Source organism: Cebus imitator, unplaced genomic scaffold (genome assembly GCF_001604975.1).
Source record: "Cebus imitator isolate Cc_AM_T3 unplaced genomic scaffold, Cebus_imitator-1.0 Scaffold10, whole genome shotgun sequence".
In the NCBI taxonomy this organism is placed as follows: domain Eukaryota; kingdom Metazoa; phylum Chordata; class Mammalia; order Primates; family Cebidae; genus Cebus; species Cebus imitator.
The window spans coordinates 3,158,195-3,181,106 of NW_016107325.1; the positions used below are offsets into that span (position 1 = coordinate 3,158,195).

The window sequence follows — 22,912 nt, forward strand, 5'->3', positions numbered from 1 at the left end:
ACAGTGTTTTTTGAAGAGCAGACAACTGCTCTTCAAGTTGTTTTTTAACTGTACTGAAGAACCAAGAAACATTTGTAAGTATCTGCCATATGCTAAATTTTTATTGGCACTAGAATTTCAATAACATCTAAGCTTCAAGTTGTACTTTTCCTTTTTAACAAAATTGGCATTGACTGGTTTCGGGTCTACTTTTTCACTATCTTATTGTTAATATTTCTACATCATTCAGTATAATTTGAAACATGATTTGTAAGGTGTACTCTCACAGCAAGACCTTGACTCATCTTAACTATCCCTCTGTATTTGGAGATGTTTATGTTAATTCCCATCAATATTTCAAAAAGAAAAGAAGCATGTGATTACCATCCTTGTGCAGAAATCTCTGTATACATTTCCAATTATTTTCTTAGTATAAATGATTACAATTGCAAAAACTGGGACAAAGGCAAGCACTTTGTTCTCTACCTGTCTCTTTAGAAAGACTACAGGTGTCCTGAAGCAAAGAGCTTGTCTTGCCCTCCTTGTCACGCCAGATATGACAAAAGCCTGTTACACTGTAGGTGCACACTATGCACTCGAGGGGTCAATAGTTTGAAAGAAAAGAATTCCACTAAGTCCATCCTCTCCCTTTCCTCCTGTGAAAGGAAATAAGGATATCCTGTCTTCTGTAGACATCTGCTTTGCCTTCCCAGATGAAGGGAAGAAGAAAGTCTTCTAAAAGAAAACTTGCCAAGGAGATGCAGGTTTCCCAGAGAGCTGGATGAGAAGCCCTGTTGCTGCTCAGCAACGCCCTTAAGGGGCCCCGCCCCCTGCCTGTATAAAGCCGGGTGCGGTGTTGGGGCAGCCACAGCTGGCATTCGGCCTCCAGAGCACCAGCACTGGCACGGCACTGGCACGCACTATGGCAAATGAAGTGCAAGACCTGCTGTCCCCCCGGAAAGGGGGTCATCCTCCCGCAGGTAGGCCACCACCTGCCCTCAGTCCTGCAGACTATTGCTGGCTCCCCTCTTCTGGCAATGCCTTCCACAGAGCACCCCAACGGACAAAGGTTCTCTGCCTCCCCAGTATTACTCTGACTCCACAAAGCCTGACTTCCTTCTATCTCTTTGATCCTTCTTAGCTTATGTGTGAAGCCACCTGGGGATTTGTGAGACCCCCAGTGAGTTAAAGCCTAATTACCTATGGGAGCCTATGGATCTGGTGCTTGCGGAAAGGCATAGATAGAGAGGTTGTACCTTTCCTCCCTGGCTGTAGGTTAGCAGTGACACATCCACACCAAGAAGATGATTTGCTACCATGGAAACCTTTCTCCTTAGATTCCGGCGATAAGACTCAGTCTCCCCAAGATGCCTGTACATCCTCTGACTTCCTACCCAGGCAGGCCAGCTTCTGCACAGAGGACCACAGTCACATTTCTTTCTCCCTCCTCAGGCTTTGGGGCTGGGTGGTGTTATCAGGGATGCAGTTTACCTGCTAAAGAGCTGAGAAGTACTTTTTGATAAAGACACAGGGCTTGAGGGTGCTGACTGGAAAAGGTACCTGTCAATGTGTTTGCAAAGCATCCGCAATTTTTTTTTAATTTACGCTATCTATATTGACTCTGGAATATGGAAATTAGTATTATTGTACTTAACCATATGTTCATATAGATTGGCTGAGGTGTATAGGCCTATTTTTCGTCAGTTTTTTTTTCTTCCATCTGTCTTCCTTCTTTTTTCCTTAAGAAAGACCTCAAAAGCTTGCCTGCTTTGTTCTTGCCTTTCTCCGTTTACAAAACATATTTATTATCTAATTCTCTGGCACCTCTAGGCCAAGGTGACTTCAATAATCTTTGCTGCAGAGGGTGAAAGCAGGTATTGTCTTCACAGAGAGTCAAAATGTAACATTGTTTCAGTGGCTCTTTGGTCAGTAGCCTAGCCAAAAAGAGTCCAGATTTTTATTACTCATTCTGAGTTCCACTTCTAGACATCTTGCTCTGATCTCCTCTGGCAGATTACTGACATTTTATGTTTGTAATCAAATTTAACATTACCTGTATTTAAAGTTAATGATGCTAGCCAATAGTCAAGATATATATATATATATATATATATATATGCAAATCATTGGAAGAGAGGTTCCTTACATAGACAAAGACAAAAGAAAAAAAAGAACTTCCATTCTCTTCATGTCATTTCCACTCCAATCCTTCATAAAATGGCTAAGCCGAAACCTGTTTTGCTAAACTATATTTATGCAGAAAGAACACAGAGATAAACTTAACCAAATGAAAGTTTGAATGAAACCACTGGGAACTTTCTGTCCCCTCCACTAATGATTGCTAATTACTCTGTGTACATAGCACACCATGACTCCATCAAGCATGTCACAATGCCTCTGGCATGACAATTAATTATTATGAACTGTGACACTACAGATAAGAGGTTTTGGATAATTAGAATGGAGATGAAGGCAGACTTTTGCCTCCCCACTGAGCACGAGGGAACAAAGAAGCGTCATCCTTCAGCCTGTGTTGGTACTTATTTTAAGTCTGAATCTGTTTGTGGTGGTGCAAAATTTTATTTATGGAACAAAAACAATTAAGTGCCAAAATTCTATTAATTTTTCACTTGATTTTTATAAGCAAAATACGGATCCCTGCAAGTGGGAAGACAATGTGATTTGGTGGGGAGGGTGGGACATACACATTCTTTGGAATCAGACAGACCTGGCTTCAAACCTCGATTTCATTCCACATCTCTGAGCCTCAGTTTCCTCATCTCTGAAACAGGATGCAATAAATAACATCTAGTTAGTAAGTTTGTTGTAATGATTAAAGGAGATCATCTTTGTAAACTACCTGGCACCTGAATGTTAGCCCCCTTAAAATGCAGGCCTGGTAGAACACATCACTGTCAAGAGAAATTATCACCCCCTCCACTCCCAAATTCAAGACATCCTCATGTTGGTGGGGCATCAGACACTACGGCAGTAGTCAGAACAGAAGAAAACTTCAATGGAAAAAATATGTGCCTATCCCATCACAGTTAAAAATGAAATCACTCAGCTGGGTGCAGTGGCTCACGCCTATAATCCCAGCACATTTAGAGGCTAAGGTGGATGGATCACCTGAGGTCAGGAGTTCAAGACCAGCCTGGCCAACATGATGAAACCCCATCTCTACTAAAAATACAAAAATTAGCCGAGCGTGGTGGAACATGCCTGTAATCCCAGCTACTCAGGATGCTGAGGCAGGAGAATCGCTTGAACCCGGGAGGCAGAGATTGCAGTGAGCTGAGATCATGCCTAGGCAAGAGAGCTAGACTCAGTCAAAAAAAAAAAAAAAAAGAAATAAGTAAATAAATCAGTCAGAAGTCAGCCAGCTACAACTCTTTCTCACCTACGTATGGAGTGGGCAGTGGTTTCGTTTAACGCATATTAATATAATATATTGCACCTCTCTTAGCACTGGTTATACATTTATGCTGTAAAATGGGACTACATAAAACACAAGGTGGGCTGGACTCTGGTAAGCATAGCTTGGAATTTTCTGCTTTCTTGATTTGTCTCACTCTCACTTTCAGAAGAACCCCATTATATGAACAGCAGCACCAAAAATGTGTGAGTAGAAGGTGATCCCAGGAAGCCAGATATATGGTGAATAGAAAGAAGAGCAGTAGTTCATTACTTTTTCTCTATTTCCTGCATTTTTTAATTGGGTCTAAGCCAAATGAATCTGAGCCATTGGAGGGGTTGCCACTGAAAACCTAAAGAGAATATGTTTTCCGACTCATTAAAGAGAGAGGGAAGTTGGAGGGGGGAGTATGCCCAATTGTAAAACTAATGCAGAAAATGGAGAACAACCATAAACTGCATATGGACCAGGATCTTTTGAAAACCCTCACACACTCCAAAGGCTTGAGCCTCTCAAGTCAACTTGTGGGAATTGGAACGGGCCAGAGCCATGAAGTTAGAAAAGAGAGCCTGTGAGATTCACCTCCTGCTGCCCCATGGGATAGGGATTTGAGGACTGCAGGAATAGCTGCCATTCAGTGCCGACTGCACCTGGCACAGCAAAGAGACTTCTAGACGTGGCAACAGCACTGCAGAGAGGTGGTGTTTCACAGAGGAGCAAACGGAGACTCAGTGAGATTGAGGGACTTGCCGAAAGCCACACAGCTAGTGTGAAGTGGAGCTGGAATTGGAAAATGCAGGTGACCCCATGCCAAAGCCCTCTCGCTTGAAAGCCTTTGCTGTTTTCTCCACAGCCTTCTCTTAATGAGGGTTTTGGGGGTCTCGATTGGCAGGCTAAAATTTGCTGACAAATTGTCCATGCAAAGTAAGCATTTTGCAAACATGTAAACTTTTCATTAAATCTTCAAATAGGTGTTCTCAGTCACAAGGCAGAGTTTGCACAAATCTTTGTGCCCTTCAGCTTTTTCACCTTCATTGTCCATGGATTTGTAAAGGAAAAAGTCTAATTTTTTTTTGCAGGCTTATGTTTATCTTCACTACTCTCTACCAAAAACTGTGAAAAAGATTGGAAAATCTTAACTAGAAAAGTATTAGAATTCTAAACTAAACAGTGTTTTTTTAAAAATTTATAAACCACAAAAGCAGTCACAAAGCTATAATTCTCATGCAGAGACGGGAAAGCAAAGCTTCATTTTTCCCCACATAAATTTAGGTTTTCTAGCGAAACTATCTGAAAGAGCATCTCTCTTTTTAACATTGTCTATCTCTAGTTCGTCTTCATTATTGAAAGGACTGAAAGTCTTAACTTGCATATTTGTACTCAAAATTCTGTTAAAATGTTAAATCAGTTCATATTTTACTTTGCCCAGTTCCAGTTGATCTGTCTGCAAACATTCAAAAGGCAAGATAGCCCCAAACATGGAGTTATGTCAAGGATTACAAACTTAAATTGATTGATTTAGATGCAGTGAAACCTTGAAAAGTTCTCTCGAGTCAGAAGTATCTGGTTTAAGCAAAATAAGCAAGAACCTGATTGTGTTGGGTTGTAAATGATGGCTTGTCTAGACCCCAGGAGATCGTTGTGAATGGTGTTCTCAGCAGAGCTTTTAAGATGACCCTCCCACAAACTAACTCCATCTGGTTCAATCACCCTAGTTCGGTGAGAGCCCAAATCTATATCAGTGCATCCATCTGTAGTCTAGGGGTATTCTCTTCTGCTTCTTTCTACTGTACATGGATGACCAAGTAAGATTAGCTACCAGAACAAGTTTGGTACAAGAACTGTGTTCTGGAAATCCAGTGTGTGTTTCCCTTATGATGCCTAAATTGCTGAGTTAGAGCCCACTGACCTATAACGGAGGGATTTAAAGACTGCTAGATGGAAGGAAGAATCTTATGGAGATGATTTTTTTCTTCTTCTTCCTAAAATGTCTATCTTATTGTGCCTAAGAATGAAGAACTCCCACGTTTATGATCTTTAAAATTTTCTTTTGAGATTTCTTTGTTAAGTGCCTTATGTTCTTTCCAAAAGGAAAGGAGTGATGGATTTTTTTCGGAAGTAGATGAGAAGAGTTTAAATTATAATAAGGACTTTATAATAAACATAATCTAGTTCAACTTCTGCTGAATTCCCCAAAATTCTCCTAAGGTGTTCATGACAAGATAACTTCTTTCCTTCACTTTAATACATTAAGGTATAAGAACTCATTATCGTATTAGGCAATCTATTTCACATTGATTACACAAGCTGTTACAATAGCCAGATTCTGTCTTTCTGCAACTCTTAGGCTTTGGTCTTCATTCTCACCTCTGGAACCATGTAAAATAAATATAAATAATAATTCATAATTAGTAAGTGCCTACCATGCACCGGCTTCTTATGTCACCTCTGTTTTCTAGAACAATCCTGTCAGCAATAGTCAGTATTGTTCCCTGTTGAAGGATGTGGAGACTGAGTCTGAGAGGCATCTTAAGTGTCTTGCTCACAGTCACAGAGCTTAGGAGGAATAGATTTGTCCAAACCTAAGTAACGTTTCCTCACCAGTAAACTGCTCCTCTGCCCTCATGACAGCACTTCAGCTCTTTGAAGATGACGCCCTAAGCTCTCTTGAGTCTTTGCTTTTTCAGGAGTTATCTTACCAGATTCCCTAGTTCCTCATGTGGCATGGCTGCCTTCACCCTAGTCATTCACCTCTGAAGATTCTCAGATTGTCAATGTCCTTCCAAATGAGTGGTATGGAACTCAACATTCCAAAAGTCTTTTCTTTTTTTTTTTTTTTTTGAGATGAAGTCTTGCTCTGTTACCCAGGCTGGAGGGAAGTAGCATGGTCTTGGCTCGCTGCAACCTCCACCTCCCAGGTTCAAGCATTCTCCTGTCTCAGCATCCCTAGGAGTAACTGGGACTACAGGCTACCACCACCATGCCAGCTAATTTTGTATTTTTAGTAGAGACAGAGTTTCGCCATATTGGTCAGGCTGGTCTCAAACTCCTGACCTCAGGTGATGCACCTGCCTGGGCCTTTCAAAGTGCTGGAATTACAGGCATGAGCCACTGCACCCGGCCAGGTCTTCTCATTTTAATTACAAAAATTTTGCTTCTATAGTTGGTGATAGTAATTAGTCAAGGTAGAAGAAACTGTGTAGAAATAATAGCATCAGGGAAAGCAAAAGAAACACTAACAAGAAAATAATCATAGCACACCATGTATGAAAGGCACTTGTCATAAGGAGAATGAAAACTACTGGGGAAGTCTATCAAAGGCCCAAGCCCCAGAGCTCTTATTTGATTCTTCTTAGCATTAAACAACAGTGCTATGAGCAGACAGACACCATCTCCCATACAGAGGCACACACTCCTCAAAAATTCTTTTGGAAAAAGTCCATCCCTTGATTTATTTCACCTGTATTCTGCAGCTATTCAGAAATGTTTCCATATAATTTCATTTTTGTTGCTGATTACTTTGTGTGCTGTGTGTGTATAAAGAATTTATATATATAAAGAATGTATGTATGTATATATATATAAACACACAATTTAAAGCAGATAATGTATAAAGATAGCATTTTCTGAGGCTTATATATATAAATCAATATTTTTTTTAACTTGGCAATTCAAATGACCACATGGCGTTTATTCCATGAATGCAAGAATGGTTAAATGGTAAGACATCAGATTTCCTTAGTGATACAAAACCCATGCAAGATGGACAAGGTCACATAAAAACAGCAAATTTCTGACTGGCTAAAACATCATTAATAAAGTCAAAAAGCAGTAACCGGTACAACATAATATTTTATATTTGCCAAGTATCTCATGAAAAAAAGAGCTCCTATAAGTCAATAAGAAAAAGACAGGGAAAAGACTAGCAATCCAATTGAAAAGGACAAAAGATTTGAACAGCTTACAGAAAATGCAAATGGCTTCTAAAGCATAGAACCAAGCCCAACCTTTAATAAAAAATGAGAAATGCAAATTAAAACCGTGAGATACCTTTATTTTTTAACTTACTGGTTGACAAAACCAAATGCTTTGTAGCTCGCATTGTTAACAGGGGTATGGGGCAACACTCACTGTCATCGTGGCTGGAGAGACTATAAACTGGTGCAACTATAAACTGCAAAGGGAAATTTGGCAAGATTTAACAAAATTCCAGATGCACATACTCTTAAGAACTAACAAGATCACTTTTAGGAATTTGCCCCACAGGTGTGCTTGTATTTGTGCAAAATTATGTATCTAAAACTTTAGGAGAGCAACAGCCCAAAAGAGCCAGTGTGACACCATTTTAAAATCACCTCCAACTTAAAATGAGCAAGTCACAACCCCACGGTGCTAAGATGTTTACAGCTGAGGAAGCAGCTTGGTAATGCCTGCAAGAACAAACTCTTACAACAGAAAGTCCAGATGTGCCAATACCCATAATGATAATGCTTTCAAGATAATAACAGTTATGCTTTGATGTACTCACACACTAAAATGTCAAGGGTGGTTTTCTTTAAATCAGTAGAAAAATAAATCTTGTCATGCCGTCTGCTCACCTGCATGTAGTCACAGTTTAGTCTTTACAAACACAAGACCCCTATATAAGAAAAACTGAAAAACAGTGTGTTTGTGCACTCAATTTCTGAGGACACCCTACTCTGTAATGGAGTAGTTTCTAATAAACGCTTATTTCACTGAGCTCTGTGACTCACCTTGAATTTCTTCCTGCACAAGATCCAAGAACCCTTTCTTGGAGTCTGGATCAAGACACCTCTTTCCGGTAACAAAGGGATACTTATTGCAGCATTGTTTGTGATAGCAGTAGATTAAAAACACATGCAATGTCCAACATTAGGGAACTGGTTAAGTAAACACAGGATGTTCATATAATAAAAAATGTTAAAGCAGATGTTAAAAAAAAAAACAACACACAGCCGGGCATGGTGGCTCACGCTTGTAATCCTAGAACTTTGGGAGGCCGAAGCAAGGTCGGGAGCTCAAGACCAGCCTGACCAACATGGAGAAACTTCGTCTCTACTAAAAATACAAAATTAGCCAGGCGTGGTGGCGCATGCTTGTAATCCCAACTACTTGGGAGGCTGAGGTGGGAGAATCGCTTCAACCGGGGAGGCAGAGGTTGCAGTGAGCCAAGATCACGCCATTGCACTCTAGCCTGGGCAACAAGAGCGAAACTCTGTATCAAAACACACACGCGCACACATGCACACACACACACACACACACACACAAATGATATATAGAGATATAGATGTAGATATAAATATAGATATGGAATTTTCTCTAAAATATGTGATTACATGAAGAAAATAAGATGTAGAGCAATGTGTACCTTAGGCTGATACTTTTTTTTTTTGTATTTCTTTGTTGTTGTTTAACAAGCGTATTTTATTTAAATAAATAATCCAGTAGGAAATGAAGAATTCACAGCCCTTTCTTAGAAGGCTATGTAAATAGCTATCTGTCAAATTTATATATGCAGCTCACCAGCATTCCCTTATTGGAAACATCAGTATTTCCACATCACATCATAGTTCCTGAAAGGACTTTAAAGTCTCAAAATTCTGTGTCTCCTTTGGCTTGCTTCTCTCTTGATTCCACCCAGGCTTTATTAATGGTTCTCTTCATATCATCATCTCCATCTTCATAAATTTTCTTTAGAACATTCATCAGTCCCTCACTAGGATCTGTTTCAGTGTCATAGGAGGGCTTCTGTTTTTCTTTGCACTCTTTTTTCAACCTGAGTCAGGCAATCCCACCTTGTGTTTCCCACTTTAAAATTCGCAAGGCATAAAAAGGCCTGCAGTCTCCCTCCTACCATTGTTTCCCAACTTCCTAGATTATCTCCCAAGATACTGCTACTGTTATAAGCTTCCACAGTTATTCCTTATTCTACACATAAACTTAGGTAAACCATCTAGGAAGTTGAAAAACAATGGTAGGAGGGAGACTGCAGACCATTTTTTGCCTTGTGAATTTTGTGCCTTATGCAGATAACATAACCAAGACGATAAATTAAGTAATAATTTTAAAGGACAATGATGAAGTCACTTCACAAGGGCACGGAGAAATAAAATAGGTTTTCTTTGTTTTTCACTTTATTGGACCACAGTTTTAGAAAATTGCCAATCTGGCATTTTCATAAAAAGAATTAACAGGCTCAAACAAATCATGGCCATTTAGCTTTTTTTCATTTGAGCTTGTCAGATTTTAGATGTGCAAATTTCCTGGGAACAGAAAAAAAGTATTTGCTTTGACTTGCTATCTGAAATGGATTGTTCCTTTTCGAAAGTTGATTTCATCTGACATTGTTAAACACTTGAATTGCTGTTAGGTCATCTGTAGCCTAATTAACACTAATTGATCTTTTGAATGGCAGGATTATTAATGCAGTTTAATTACTCATTAGAACATCTGAGCTTGGCCAACACCCGAGTTTTGGGGTCTGGAGGGAAGGTGGTATCTGGTAGAATCAGAACCACCGCTGTTGAATTAAATGCCTTTTATCACTGTGTGCCCTGTCTTTTGGCTCTTCTCTCAGAATCTGGCTTTTGAAAGCTTTGGTTGGGAAAAAAAATGCAAGCCACGCACAACTTTAATCTGGTGGGAAAACAGAGGGTCATATTGTAATTGTCGGTTGCTATTGTGAAGAATGTAATTGGTTTGATAATAAGAAAAAATGTTTTTCAGTGAAATGCCTAAGAGAGCATGTTGTTATTCTCCTCCCTAAATCTAAGGTGTAACCTTCTGCCTTATCAGCCTTGGTTCCACTTCTCTGAGCATAAACAAGTAGCTCTCAGCCCTTCCTCCACCCACACTTGGTTAACCTATATATATATATATATATATGTGTGTGTGTGTAATATATATATATATTAACCTATATATATATGTGTGTGTGTGTGTATATATATATATATACACACACATAGTTTTATTGTGTTGTTTTATGAAAGTTTAGATCTTTAAAAAAATAAGTTCAAAAATTCTTTTCAAATCTAAAGTCATACCTTTAATAACAAAGCAAGGCTTCTCTCACTGTTCTAACTTTCATGCTGGTTTTTTATCTGTTTGTAGTAAAAGCTGGAGGAATGAGAATTTCCAAAAAACAAGAAATTGGCATCTTGGAGAGACATACTAAAAAAACAGGATTTGAGAAAACAAGGTAGGGACTCTTAATTTTTCTCCATCACCTTGAGGAGTTTTGAATAACTCTGCTTCCAGGAGTTATTTTAGGACAAACCAAGGCTCCCTATGCCTCAGCTAGAGAAGGGGGTGGAGGGTGGGGGTGTGATCTATGATGACCTGAAGTGAGGGGTAGGGAAAGGTGGTGGCTACCCGCTGGAGGGCTCTCTCTGAGAGGGCTCCCATCACGACCCCCACCCATTCTTCTCTCTGCTCCCAGCCCAGTGGCTTTGCACTTAATAGGCACGGTCCTAAATGTCCTAAATCTGACCCCCATCCTTTTAGACTGTTTTCAGATCAGCATTTAAAATATTGTTCCTAGGCTGGCCCTGTTTTCATAATATGCTTTCTGCTGAAGCAAATGTCCTGAATTAAAAATAAATGTCTTTTCTGTTGTAAATCCGTCACTGAATTATTTAGAAAATAATGGTCACTATATTTGGCATAGCCAGAAGGCACATAAGCACCAAGCAGTCTTCCCCTGCTCCTTCTGCCATTACCTTGATGCCTGCGCCATCTCAGAACTCAGCACAGAGCTGTGGTCTGGATCAGGTTCGCAAATGGCCCAACCACTCAGCCTTGGGTAAGAAAAACCAGTGCATTTTGAAAAGCAAGAAACATGCAGAACTGGTTCTTTCTGAGGAGTGCTTCAGAGACTATTTTGAAATGATTTCCACAGATCAATTGATGAGTAATTCAAAAGGAACTGAGTAATTCAAAAGGAATTGATGCTCAAGGCATCTCCTTAAGAGTTAAACAATCTCAGAAAGAGAATGGAAATAGACTATTGCACTTCTCTGACTCTTTTCTATAAAATTATTTTTAAATCACTTTAAATATTTTTTCCCAGTTTCTGGGAAGAAATTTTTTGAGGATTTGTCTCCCTCCACTTTAGAATGAAATACAGATTTGCCCCATTGGCAGCAAGTTATTTGTTATTTCTGATATCAGAAACTAACCATCACATAACAAAAGGGAAGCTGTATGTCCTCAAGAGTGGAGGTCACACATTATTTATCTTCTGACCCAGCATCTAGGACAATTCCTAGAACAGTGAATGCATTCTGTAAGTGATATCAGACTGCAATTGAATTGCAAGCTGATTAATTTTGAGACCTATTTCTGTATCTAAAACCTGACTCAAGCATGCGCCCTGCTTATTGTGACACTGGTTAACCTGCCTAAGCCAGGGGCTCAGGAACTAAAGCGTCTTGTCTTGGAAATTACTTACTAGCAGGCAGCCAATGGACAGGCATTCATTTCTCTGCATCTCAGAAAAATGGGACTTACTATTAAGTCTAACATCTGCTGAACAATGCAGGCAGCGGAGTTGGCTAGAGAGTAATAAGGTGGTGATTAGAACCTTCTTTAAAAAGTCAATTGTTTAGGATTTCGTTGGCTTCAAAATCCAAGTTTATTTTAAAAGATCTGTTGTTAGAACTAAGCTGCCTTGGCAGTATGCAGTTTTGAGCCAAACAATTCAGAAATGCCATTTCTTCCCTAAATAAAAATCACCTTTTAAGCTATAGCATCCTTACTACTTTGAAATGTGCAATAAAGAATACTTGTGTTTTAGCTAATGTAGCATTGTAATTGCTAAATGATTTAGAATGTCATGAAAAATATGAACATTTCCTGTGGAAATGCTTTAAAAACATGTATTTCCATCATCTTGTTTTTAGTGTACACCAGCTGAATACGGAGCAATGGTGTTTATAAGCATTTTTGTTTTTCTTAAAAAACTATCTGGTCCCAAAGACTGTTAAGCTAAAAATGTTTACTAAAAGGTCACTAAACTTTCTCTCCCCTCTTGCTGAAGTTCTTTGTAGTAATAGTTCATAAAAAGTTGTTTATTAATAAAAAAAAAAAAAAGTCAATTGTTTGTCATGAGAACAGCATGGGAAAAATTTTAAAAAAGAAAGAAAAAAAAAACTCAGTTGTTTTCTAATAGTGGTTAAATGACAGGAATTACACTATTACAGAACTTAAACAGCAAAGGAGAGCTCTTGCCCTAAGTACCAGGGACAGAAACAGGTTACATGGAGCTCGAAACATACAGACTTTCAGAGCCTTTTTAAAGAAAAATAAACAAAAATGACCAATATGAAATGGATAGGGCCCCTCCCAGGGCCTTGGAAGGAACCACTGTAGTGGGAGACCCTAGGCTTAAGTATCATTAACTCCACATATATACCCTCTCCTATTTACATCTCCTAGCAGGGCATGAGTGCACAGGTTAGGAAAGCCTTGTCTTCATGGACAAACATTCCTTTTTATGTCATCTTAGAGAATAGCTTTTAAAAAATATGCCCTAGACCAGAATTTTCCAAACGTCATCAATCCATGTCTACTTCCTAATAGCTTTTACGAACCAACACAAAGCATCCAGAAAAAAAATATATATGCCAAGTGTGGAGTTTCTTCAAGACATTGTGCTGTAGAATTGGCCCTGATTGAAACTCTCCTACAAAATAACTTGGCCTGAGAGAAAGAAGCCAGACACTAAAGAGTACGAGCTATAGATGGTTCATTTTATCAAGTACAAAAACAGTCAGAACTAGTCTTTGGGGCTATAAGTCAGGCTAGTGGTTATCCTTAGTGGCAGCTGGTTTGACTAGCAGTTTCAGTTTTATTCATTCTATACTCTTATAATATGTGCATGTTTTTGTACATATTTCAATTAAAAAATCAGAAAAAAAAAAAAAAAAGTAATGGCCGGGTGCGGTGGCTCACGCCTGCAATCCTAGCACTTTGGGAGGCCAAGGCAGGTGGATCACCTGAGATCAGGAGTTCAAGACTAGCCTGGCTAACATGGTGAAACCGCATTTCTACTAAAAATGCAAACAATTAGCCAGGCATGATGGCATGCACCTGTAATCCCAGCTACTCAGGAGACTGAGGCAAGAGAATCTCTGGAACCCGGGAGGCAGAGGTTGCAGTGAGCCAAGATTGCGCCATTGTACCCCAGCTTGGGCAGTAAGAGCGAAACTGCATCTCAAAAAAAAAAAAGCAGTAATTGTAACTTGGCCTGCAAAGCTTGTTGTGTGTAGCAGCACATGGGTACACAGAGGCAAAATCTGTGTCTTCTAGATGTTCCCAAGCAGGGTGAAAGCTTAAAAGGCCAGAGAGACAGCCCTCTGTATAAATCACGTGGTCTCTTCAGTAAGAAGGTTTTTAAGTCCTATTTGAAGTTTCTTTTCATCTTCACAGTGCCATTGCAAACGTTGCCAAAATACAGACGCTGGATGCCCTGAGTGATGCGCTGGAGAAGGTAAGCCGTGGGCAAATCACATGATGCTCCAAATCAGTCTTTGCCCAGCAGATCCGGCTGCATGGGTGAATGAGCTGATGACCACTGAGGTTTTTTCCAAGCCAAAGGTTTGATGTCCTTGTGAAAGAATTTGTTCTCAGTCAGAGGAACACAAAGTGATTTGAGTGGGAGAAGCTGTTTCTCTCAAATTCTTAAAGTGTTCATTTAACAAATCATCTCAAAAATAAAAAAGAAAGTGGGAATCATGATGCTGAATTTGTAGAAAGGTACTTTCCATCCCAAATATTTCTCGGAAACCTTGGCATGTTTTTATAAAAGGCAGCCTGTGGCGTGGGGCTTCAGCAGTTTTTGACCTTCCTCCCTGCCCCCACATTCCTTTAAGGAGATACTTTATTCGAGGAGAGGGTGGGTGGTAGAGAGCGTTGTATGGTCTAGGGTTAGAGGAGGGCTAGGCACCAGGTGGGTATATAACTCTGTTTATAACCGTAGTTGACCAGGACTATTTTTACTTCTATATCCTGAATTCCTTCTTCTTTCTTTTTTTTTTTTTTTAGAAGGAGTTTTGCTCTTTTTCACCAGACTAGAGTGCAATGGCACAATCTCGGTTCACTGCAACCTCCACCTTCTGGGTTCAAGCGATTCTCCTGCCTCAGCCCCCCAAATAGCTGGGATTACAGGCATGCACCACAACACCCAGCTAATTTTGCATTTTTAGTAGAGACGGGGTTTCTTCATGTTGGTCAGGCTGGTCTCGAACTCCTAACCTCAGGTGATCTGCCCATCTTGGCCTCCCAAAGTGCTGGGATTACAGGCATGAGCTACCACATCTGGCCACGTATCCTGAATTCTTTCTAAGTAGTTCTAGAAACTCAGAAAACTCTTACCAAATAGACAGTGGTTTGGTTTTCTAAATTCAAAAGTTCATTTTCAAATTTTGTAGGTGAGCTGAATGAGGGCCCTTATTCTACGTCTAATAGGCAGGTACATTATAGTCAAGGTAATAAAGAGCCACTCTTTCAGCTACTGCCATGTTTATGGAAGGGACGGGGCAGAGCATCCTCTGTAGAAGGAAGACTTGCTGTTGCAGCCAAAATCAGATGTCTGAGAACCACCAGCTCAGCCTTTGAAAAAGATTAGTGCAGCTAATCTTTTAGCTGCACTGATCTGGCACTGGCTTCACCACCATCTGTATGACCTTGAGCAAGTGACTTATCCTGTGCTTCAGTTCCATGTGTATAATGGAGGTAAGGAAGAGTGCGCAGCTTATAGGGTTGGATGTGGAGACCGTGAGCTCACAGACATGAAGGTCTTGGAAGAGTCTCAGCACAGAGTAACCTCTTTGCACGCTGTTTGGGTTAGTAGCATTGGTTTTATGACCGTGAAATGAGACAGCATATCTAAAGTCCGTAACGTTACAGGGCAGATATTGTACAAGATAAGATGTTGATGATGAGCCATAGCTGCAGAGCCTTCTCACATGGGAGGCTTGGTTCTCCACTCAGATCGATTTAGGGTGAAGTCATAAGTGACTCTCTGCCTTCCTGGCTTCAGAGGCAGGGCTGATGCATGATACCCTGCCAGGGTAACTCAAGCTGCCTGCTCCTACATCTTACATTCTCTTGCTCCTGCCCACTAAACACGTCTTCCTTAGGGCAAGAGAATGCCCACAGTTGTAAGTGGAACTGGATAGAATAGACATATTCCCCTAAAATATTTGTTAACTCAAAGTATTGAAAAGGAATGGTCAGTAAAGGCTGGTTATGCTGTATGTTAGGTATGATAACAGAGTCTACATTGTGTCTTATAGATATATGACATGCATGTGTCTTTGACGTATCACTTCATTTCCAAGATAAAAAGAACAATCTCTTCCCTAAGTAACAATACTTAACAATAATAATTAGTTGTGTTTGGAACCCATAAGAGAACGTTGAAATGGTGTGCTGTTAAAAATATTTTTAACAGGCCATGCGCGGTGGTTCATGCAGAAATATTTTTAACAGACCAGGCACGGTGGCTCACGCCTATAATCCCAGCACTTTGGGAGGCTGAGGTGGGTAGATCACAGGGTCAGGAGTTCAAGACAGCCTGGCCAATGTGGTGAAACCAAGTCTCTAATAAAAATACAAAAAAAATTAGCCAGATGTGGTGCCACATGCCTGTAATGCCAGCTACTTGGGAGGCTGAGGCAGGAGACTCACTTGAACCTCGGAGACGAAGGTTGTAGTGAGCAGAGATTGTGCCATTGCACTCCAGCCTGGGCAACAAAAGTGAAACTCCTTCTCAAAAAAATACATATATTTTTAACAGCAATTATACCTATTTTTAAAAATACACCTTTGCGCTCATCTCAGTGTTTGGACGAGTAGGACTGGGCTAAGATTGCACAGGGTATGGGTTAGCAGAGCAGGTCCTAGCACCTGCCATAGGCTGCCCGGTGCCGGCTGTGTCGCTCACTAGCTCTGTGTCCTGGGGCAGGTTTTGTCACTTTTCTGTGCTCCTCTTTCCTTATCTGTAAATGGAAATGTGAGTACCAGTATCTATTTCACAGGGACATGTTGAAGACTAAAATGAAGTTACATAATACATGCACAGTGCTAGGACAGTTAGCCCTCAGCAAGTGATATTTTCTGTTCCCAGGCCTGCATCCCGCCATCACTTGGAATCCCAGGTAAAGCGTAAAGCACCAGCAACAAAAATAAGTTCCAAGATTACCATAAGGGACTATCTCAAAAACGAACATTGTCAGGATCCATGTGTTTCCCTACAGCTAGGAAAAATCCCCCCACCGATCCCTCATTCAACCACAAACCTAGTAGGATTTCAGAATAAAAGTCAACTTAGGGTTGAGATCTACTGAGCACTAGATCTACTGAGATCAGCAGTTGTCTGGGGCTGAGTAGGAAGGGTTGATTACAAATGAACAGAAGGAATTTGGGGAAATGATGGGATGGTTATTTATCTTGATCGTGGTTGTAGTCACAAACTGTATGTACTTGTCAAGACTCACAAAGCAGCACACTAAAAAGGATAAATTTTACTGTAGGCAAATACTTTGATTTTTAAAACTGAAAAGCCATGCTGCATAAGCTATATAGGCTGATTTTAAAAATACAGGAAACGATATATAAAAGATACAGAGATACAGGTATTTTTTAAAGAAATTTTCCCTGTATTACAATGATTCTCCTCACAGTATGTATTATCAAAGAGATCTAACAATGTACAGTTGGTCAGAATAAATGTAATAGCAGAATTGAGAGTCATATCTTCTGCATTTATTAACATTTGTTCGTGCCCTCAGTTACAATCACATCTAGTCCCAAGAATTCGTGTTCTTTCTCTTGAACTCCTGGCCTCAGGTGATCCACCCACCTCGGCCTCCCGAAGTGCTAGGATTACAGGTGTGAGCCACCGCGTCCGGCCTTTGTGTTCTTTCTCATACTTATTTTAAGAAATTAAGTCTCTAAAGCAACCCCTCTCCATAGGATCTCATCAACCATTCAACCATGGCAGGAAAATTTTATCTGTATGCTATTCATCTCTGGATTCCTACTTTAAAATCAACATGGGGTTTCAGATTTGGGAGATTGAAAAATAATCCCCAAAGGGCTGGAATTGTGTAAATCAAAGTAAGAAGCAGCCTAGAATCTAGCCCCCACCTCTTCCCTCCCCACAGACTGCTTTCTCCCACCCCACCCCATTTCTCCTTTACTCCCCAACTCTCCAGCCAGCCTTCCCCACCTCTTGAAGCCCTAAATAATAAGATAATTCATGTTTCCCATCCAGAACACGTGACATGATATTCCTGCAGAAAACAGGTTATGTAACCCAAAAGCTCTCTAGGCTAGAAATCTGGAAGACCTGGTCTTAGCCGAAGTTCCACCCACTACCTAGAAGTATTTGACCTTTTAGATGTCACGTAGCTTCTCTGGGATTTGTGCTTGTTCATTTACTTTTAAAAAATTCTTTTAAGGCAGGGAGTGAACGAGGATGATACTGCCAAATATATTAATCCTCTGGACATGGCAGTTAAATTTGGCAATAGTTGTGAAACTTCTCAGAACATAAAAGTATCTAGTTAAAACATCAGTCATGGGGTTGCGTTATGGTGTGGAGGTGGAATGCAGAAGCCTGGTGAAAGTTGGGGTTACTTTTTTCAAGCTGCCAGACTTTGGGTCACCACTGCCAAAGTCAGTGAGATGTACATGAAATGGGATCCTGGGGGAGAGAAAACTATCAAAGGCATCTGCAAATTTTAAAAGGCTTCTCTCGTTTTGCAGATTAATATCACTGTAGGAGTATCCTTGAATTTCATTGACAAGAGCTGAATGTTTTGTTTTAAGCACTTTGCTTAACGGGGTGTGGAAATTTAAGTGCCAACATTCAAGTTGGAAGTTAACACCCTGGAAAGATGAATGAAAGCGCTGCCAGTGTGCTAATACTACCCAACTCCGGGCTCTGAAACAAAACCTGCAGCTGATTTTCTTGCATCTAGAATTTCACGGCTCTAGTCATAAAGACCTTTGTCATACTTCTTTTGCTTTTTCTCTGAAATGAAAAATATAGGTTCTCAGGTCGCAGCTACCCAAGATGAAGGTAAATTCTCAATGCGGAAGTTTCTATTGATCCACTTTCCAAGTTCAATACGTTGCCCCTGTAATGGAGCCGCAGCAAGGCAGGATCCTTGTACGTATACTGGCTTTGATTTCTTTCTCTCGTAGGGTTACCCTAGATTCTCTTACCCTAATGAATGAGACAAGAAACACCTTTCATTCTACAAACACGATTGTTTTACAAAGACTAATGATGAAAATTCCACAGCTTCCCCAAAGTTAAAATGTCAGACTAAAACACAGCTGGTTGTAGCCTGTACTCTGGAAAGCTATTTCTACTTATTTCTAGTTTAGACTTGAAAATAAACTTTTCCTATCTCCATTGATATAAAACCTAGAACAGGGAATTAGTACATTTAGGAGTTGACCATTTTATTGACAGTTTCACCAACTCTGACGGAAGATTCTTTATAGTCTCCTCACCCACAGACCCAAGACCTGCCTCAGGATGCTCCTGACTGAGGCGGGTAGGGAGATGAGAGAGAGAACTTGACTTTCCTTTTATCATATTTTCAAGTTGCTTTGAAACCCGATTCCTGGCGCCCAAAACCTGTACTCATAGCTTCACAATTATGGGTAGTTTCTCTATTACCTTTGCCAGAATTATTTCTACTTCCTTCTCAATCCTGTTGATTTTCTCTTCTCTCAAACTTTCCCTAATCAGTTCGCAGATGGCCAGTGGGCCACAGGGGCTGACTTTGTTTCCCAAATATTCTAATCTGTGGCATTTCTCTTCTTAGAAGTTGAGCAGTGCTTTTAGAACTTCAGTTGAATACCTTAGTTAAAATGTAACCCTTAACACTTTTGTATTGCTGGTGGGAATGTATAACGGCACCGCTGCTGTGGAAAACAATATGTGGTCCCTCAGAAAATAAATATAGAATTGCCATATCAGGCTGGGTGCGGTGGCTTACAACTGGAATCCGAGCACTTTACGAGGCTGAGGCAGGAGAATCGCTTGAGCCCAGGAGTTCGAGAGCAGCCTGGGCAACATAGAAAGACCTTGTCTCTACTAAAAATTAAAAAATTATCCCAGCATGGTGGCACATGCCTGAGGTCCCAGTTACTTGGGAGGCTGAGGCAAGCAGACCACTTGAGCCTGGGAGTTCAAGGTTGTAGCAAGCAGAGATTGCACCCCTGCACTCCAGTCTAGGTGACAGAGCAAAACCTCAACTCAAAAAGTAAAAAGAAAAAGAGAGAGAGAGAGAATTGCCATATGCTCCAGCAATTCTACTTCTTCCAATATAGTCTTGTCATATATTGGAAGAATTAAAAGTAGGGACTCTGAACAGATATTTGTACACCAGTATTCATAGCCACATCATTCACAATAGCCAAATGGTGAACAGATCCTAACCAAGTATTCATCAATGGATGATGGATAGACAAAACATAGTATGTATGTATATACAATGGAATATTATTTAGCCTTAGAAAAGAAGGAAATCCTGGCACATACTGTAACATGGATGGACCTTGAAGACATTATGCTAAGTGAAATAAGCCATACACAAAAGGACAAATAGTGCATGATTACATTAGAAAGTAGAATGGTGGTGTCCAGAGGCTTGGAGAAGGGAATGGAGAGTCACTGTTTAATTGGTACCGAATTTCAGTTTTGGATGATGAAAAAGTTCTAGAAGTGGATGGTGGTGATAGTTGCGCAATAATGGGAATGTATTTAGTGCCGCTAGTCTAACTGTACACACACTTTAAAATGGTTCAAATGAAAAATTTTGTTTTGTATATTTTACCACCTTTTTTTAAATGCCCAAACAATGTAGCGCATAAGTTGTGGACATCACCCTGGAGGTGATCAAATAACAAATTAGTGTCGAACTAAGCAGCAAGTACCTTCTACCACTTATTCTAACACCACTCTCCTTTCCTTTGTCTTTTCCCATCTCCACCCATCTTCTCTTTCACACTTAAGAACAACAATCAACACGTGGCTTTCTTTGTTCCAGTCCCAACTTGTCCTCTTACCCTACCTCACCTTGGCTAATTGCCCAAATTTCTGTTATATCAGTATTTTTTTGTTTTCCTTCTCACCCCCTTTTACCTTAACTAACTTGTCAAATTTTTCTTCCTACCTTCAATCTCTCAAATGTGATTTAAAGCTAACCTGAAATAATTCCTCTATTTTAGTTGAGACTAAAGATACCCAGTCTGGAAGTAAACTACTGAAGTCAGTGGCCTCTTAAATTTCCTTCCGGATCTAATGTTAAATGAAAACCAAAGCAAAACAACACACTCTGCCCTTACCACATTGTAAAGTGCACGTCTGGTGATAACTGATCTGACCAAAAAAAAGTCATCATTTCTTTTCTAGATTCCCATGCAACATTTATGATCAATACCTCATTATGGTTTTTTCCATTCTGCTAGAATGTTGGCAGAGATATTCCTTGGGCTTAATTATTGTATAACTTGTACTTGCTCATTGTAAAAGAAAAAAAAGTTAAGTACTGATAAATAAAGCAAAGAAAAAGACTAGGCATTGCCCATAATTCTATCCCCAGAGGTAACCATTGCTAACATGTCAGTGTATATTCTTCCAGTGTGTTTAATTTTTTAAAACCAAGAAGAAAGGACTTCTTGAGTTACGTTTCATATGAAAGGGACTGCTGTGTGACTCGGGCTTGGGCAGAGACATTTGAGAAGAAATATAAGGCACATGTTTTTCCGGGCTTAGAAGAGCCCAAACAAACCATAAACAATGTGATGGCTGGGGTCATGAACAGTTGATCTCCCCTTTTATTTAATTTGTGTGTCAAGGCAAGGGCATCTAAGTTCAATAGTGATAAGTTAAATTCCTGTTGAGCTGAGGCATCCCTTCCTTGCTGGCCAAGGGAGGTTTCTTTAGGTTATTTTATATATTGATGGGCTTGGACACCAAGAACTAGCATGGACCCAAAATGTCACTGGGTCCAAATTCTCCTCTAGGAAAACCATGTCTGAAGTGTTCAGCAGCATTGGGCATGCTTTCTATCTTAAGTTATCATTAATGTAAATTCCACAAGATCTCTGGGTTCCATATGAAATGTCTCTTATTGTCATAAAGTCTCAGCCTGTGTTAATAAGTCTATTTAAGTGTGTTTACTCACAGATGTCTTCTGTGGAGAAGACTAATGAGAACTTTTGTTCCCTGAGGCTAGTAAACCATCCCTCAGCCTTCTCTTCACTGGGCTTAGATGGAACCATGTGGAATGGCCAATATCACACCATTTTTGACCTCAAAAAATAGCAAATGTACATAGTTACACCTAATAAACAACCCTAACACCTCTTAACTTCTTTCAGAGGTTCTTTATTTCTTTTGACAATTGAGGGGTTTTTTGCCACCACTCTGGATCTTCTCCGATGTCCCTGTAGGCGTCTTAGGAGTCAGTGATTCATAGATGCATACTAGTGCCAGAATAATTGCTAACACCACAGAGAACTGATGCAGACCATTAACCATTCCTAGTTTTTAAAATGTCAATTAGAATTTTTAAAAATTAAAGACAGTAAATGAGAGAAAACCCAAGTTAAAACATACTCCCTTGGGTTCAGGGCTAGAAATAGTATGGAAGAAAAAAAAGAGAGAGATTATCAAATAACCAAACAAAATTCTGAGATTCCCTTGATCAACCACATCACTTTCTACTTGTTTAATATTTCATGACCAAGAAGATCCAATATGCTTATTTTTTCTTCCCTTCTCACCTTTAGCTCAACCATAAATTTACAGCAACAGTGCACACGGCACATCAAAAACCCACACCTGCTCTGGAGAAGGTTGTTCCACTGAAAAGGATCTACATTATTCAGCAGCCTCGAAAATGTTAAGCCTGGATTTAAAACACAGCCGTCTGGCCAGCTGCCTCAAACATCTGACAGCTTAGCAAAAGGGGCCAAAGCTTTCCAGGCCCGCTGCTCTTGCTTGGTAAATAAAACCGCTTTTGTATCTTCCCCTTTGACTTTAGGTAATAAAGCATCCTAACTTGTAAATCCGACATGTCCCTGTGCCTCTTTTTGGTCCAGGTCAGGATCCCATTGATGTTTGCATGTGTAATTCTGTAGACTAAGCGAAGCCTCCAGAATACCTCCCTGCATAAGCACTCTTCTTCACGCTGACCCTGAATTGGTCCACCCACATTGAGTTCTCCCTGAAGGCAGAGGCTGGGGAGGAGTAGACTGGGCTTGGTAAAGGCCAATATCCAGTGCAAACATAAGAAGTGACTCTTCTCAGTTTCTTTATCTAAGGATGTTCAAGCTTTCACTTGAGGCGAAATGTCTTTTCCAATTTCCCACATAAGTACATAGTTTGTTTTCAAGGGTCAAATGAAAAATTTAAATTGATTACAAACATATTATTTTCTTCCAGGCAATCAAGGGCAGAAG

At 40.1% G+C, this 22,912-nt stretch overlaps 1 protein-coding gene across 1 annotated transcript; it reads left to right on the forward strand.

The window, feature by feature from the left end:
- The first annotated feature begins 832 nt into the window (after positions 1 to 832).
- On the forward strand, positions 833 to 22,522 carry DAPL1 (death associated protein like 1). Its single transcript, XM_017547463.2, has 4 exons — positions 833 to 959; positions 10,532 to 10,619; positions 13,850 to 13,910; positions 22,241 to 22,522. The coding sequence occupies exons 1-4, from the start codon at positions 902 to 904 to the stop codon at positions 22,355 to 22,357; spliced, it is 324 nt and encodes a 107-aa protein (XP_017402952.1). The 5' UTR covers positions 833 to 901; the 3' UTR covers positions 22,358 to 22,522.
- Positions 22,523 to 22,912: the final 390 nt, after the last annotated feature.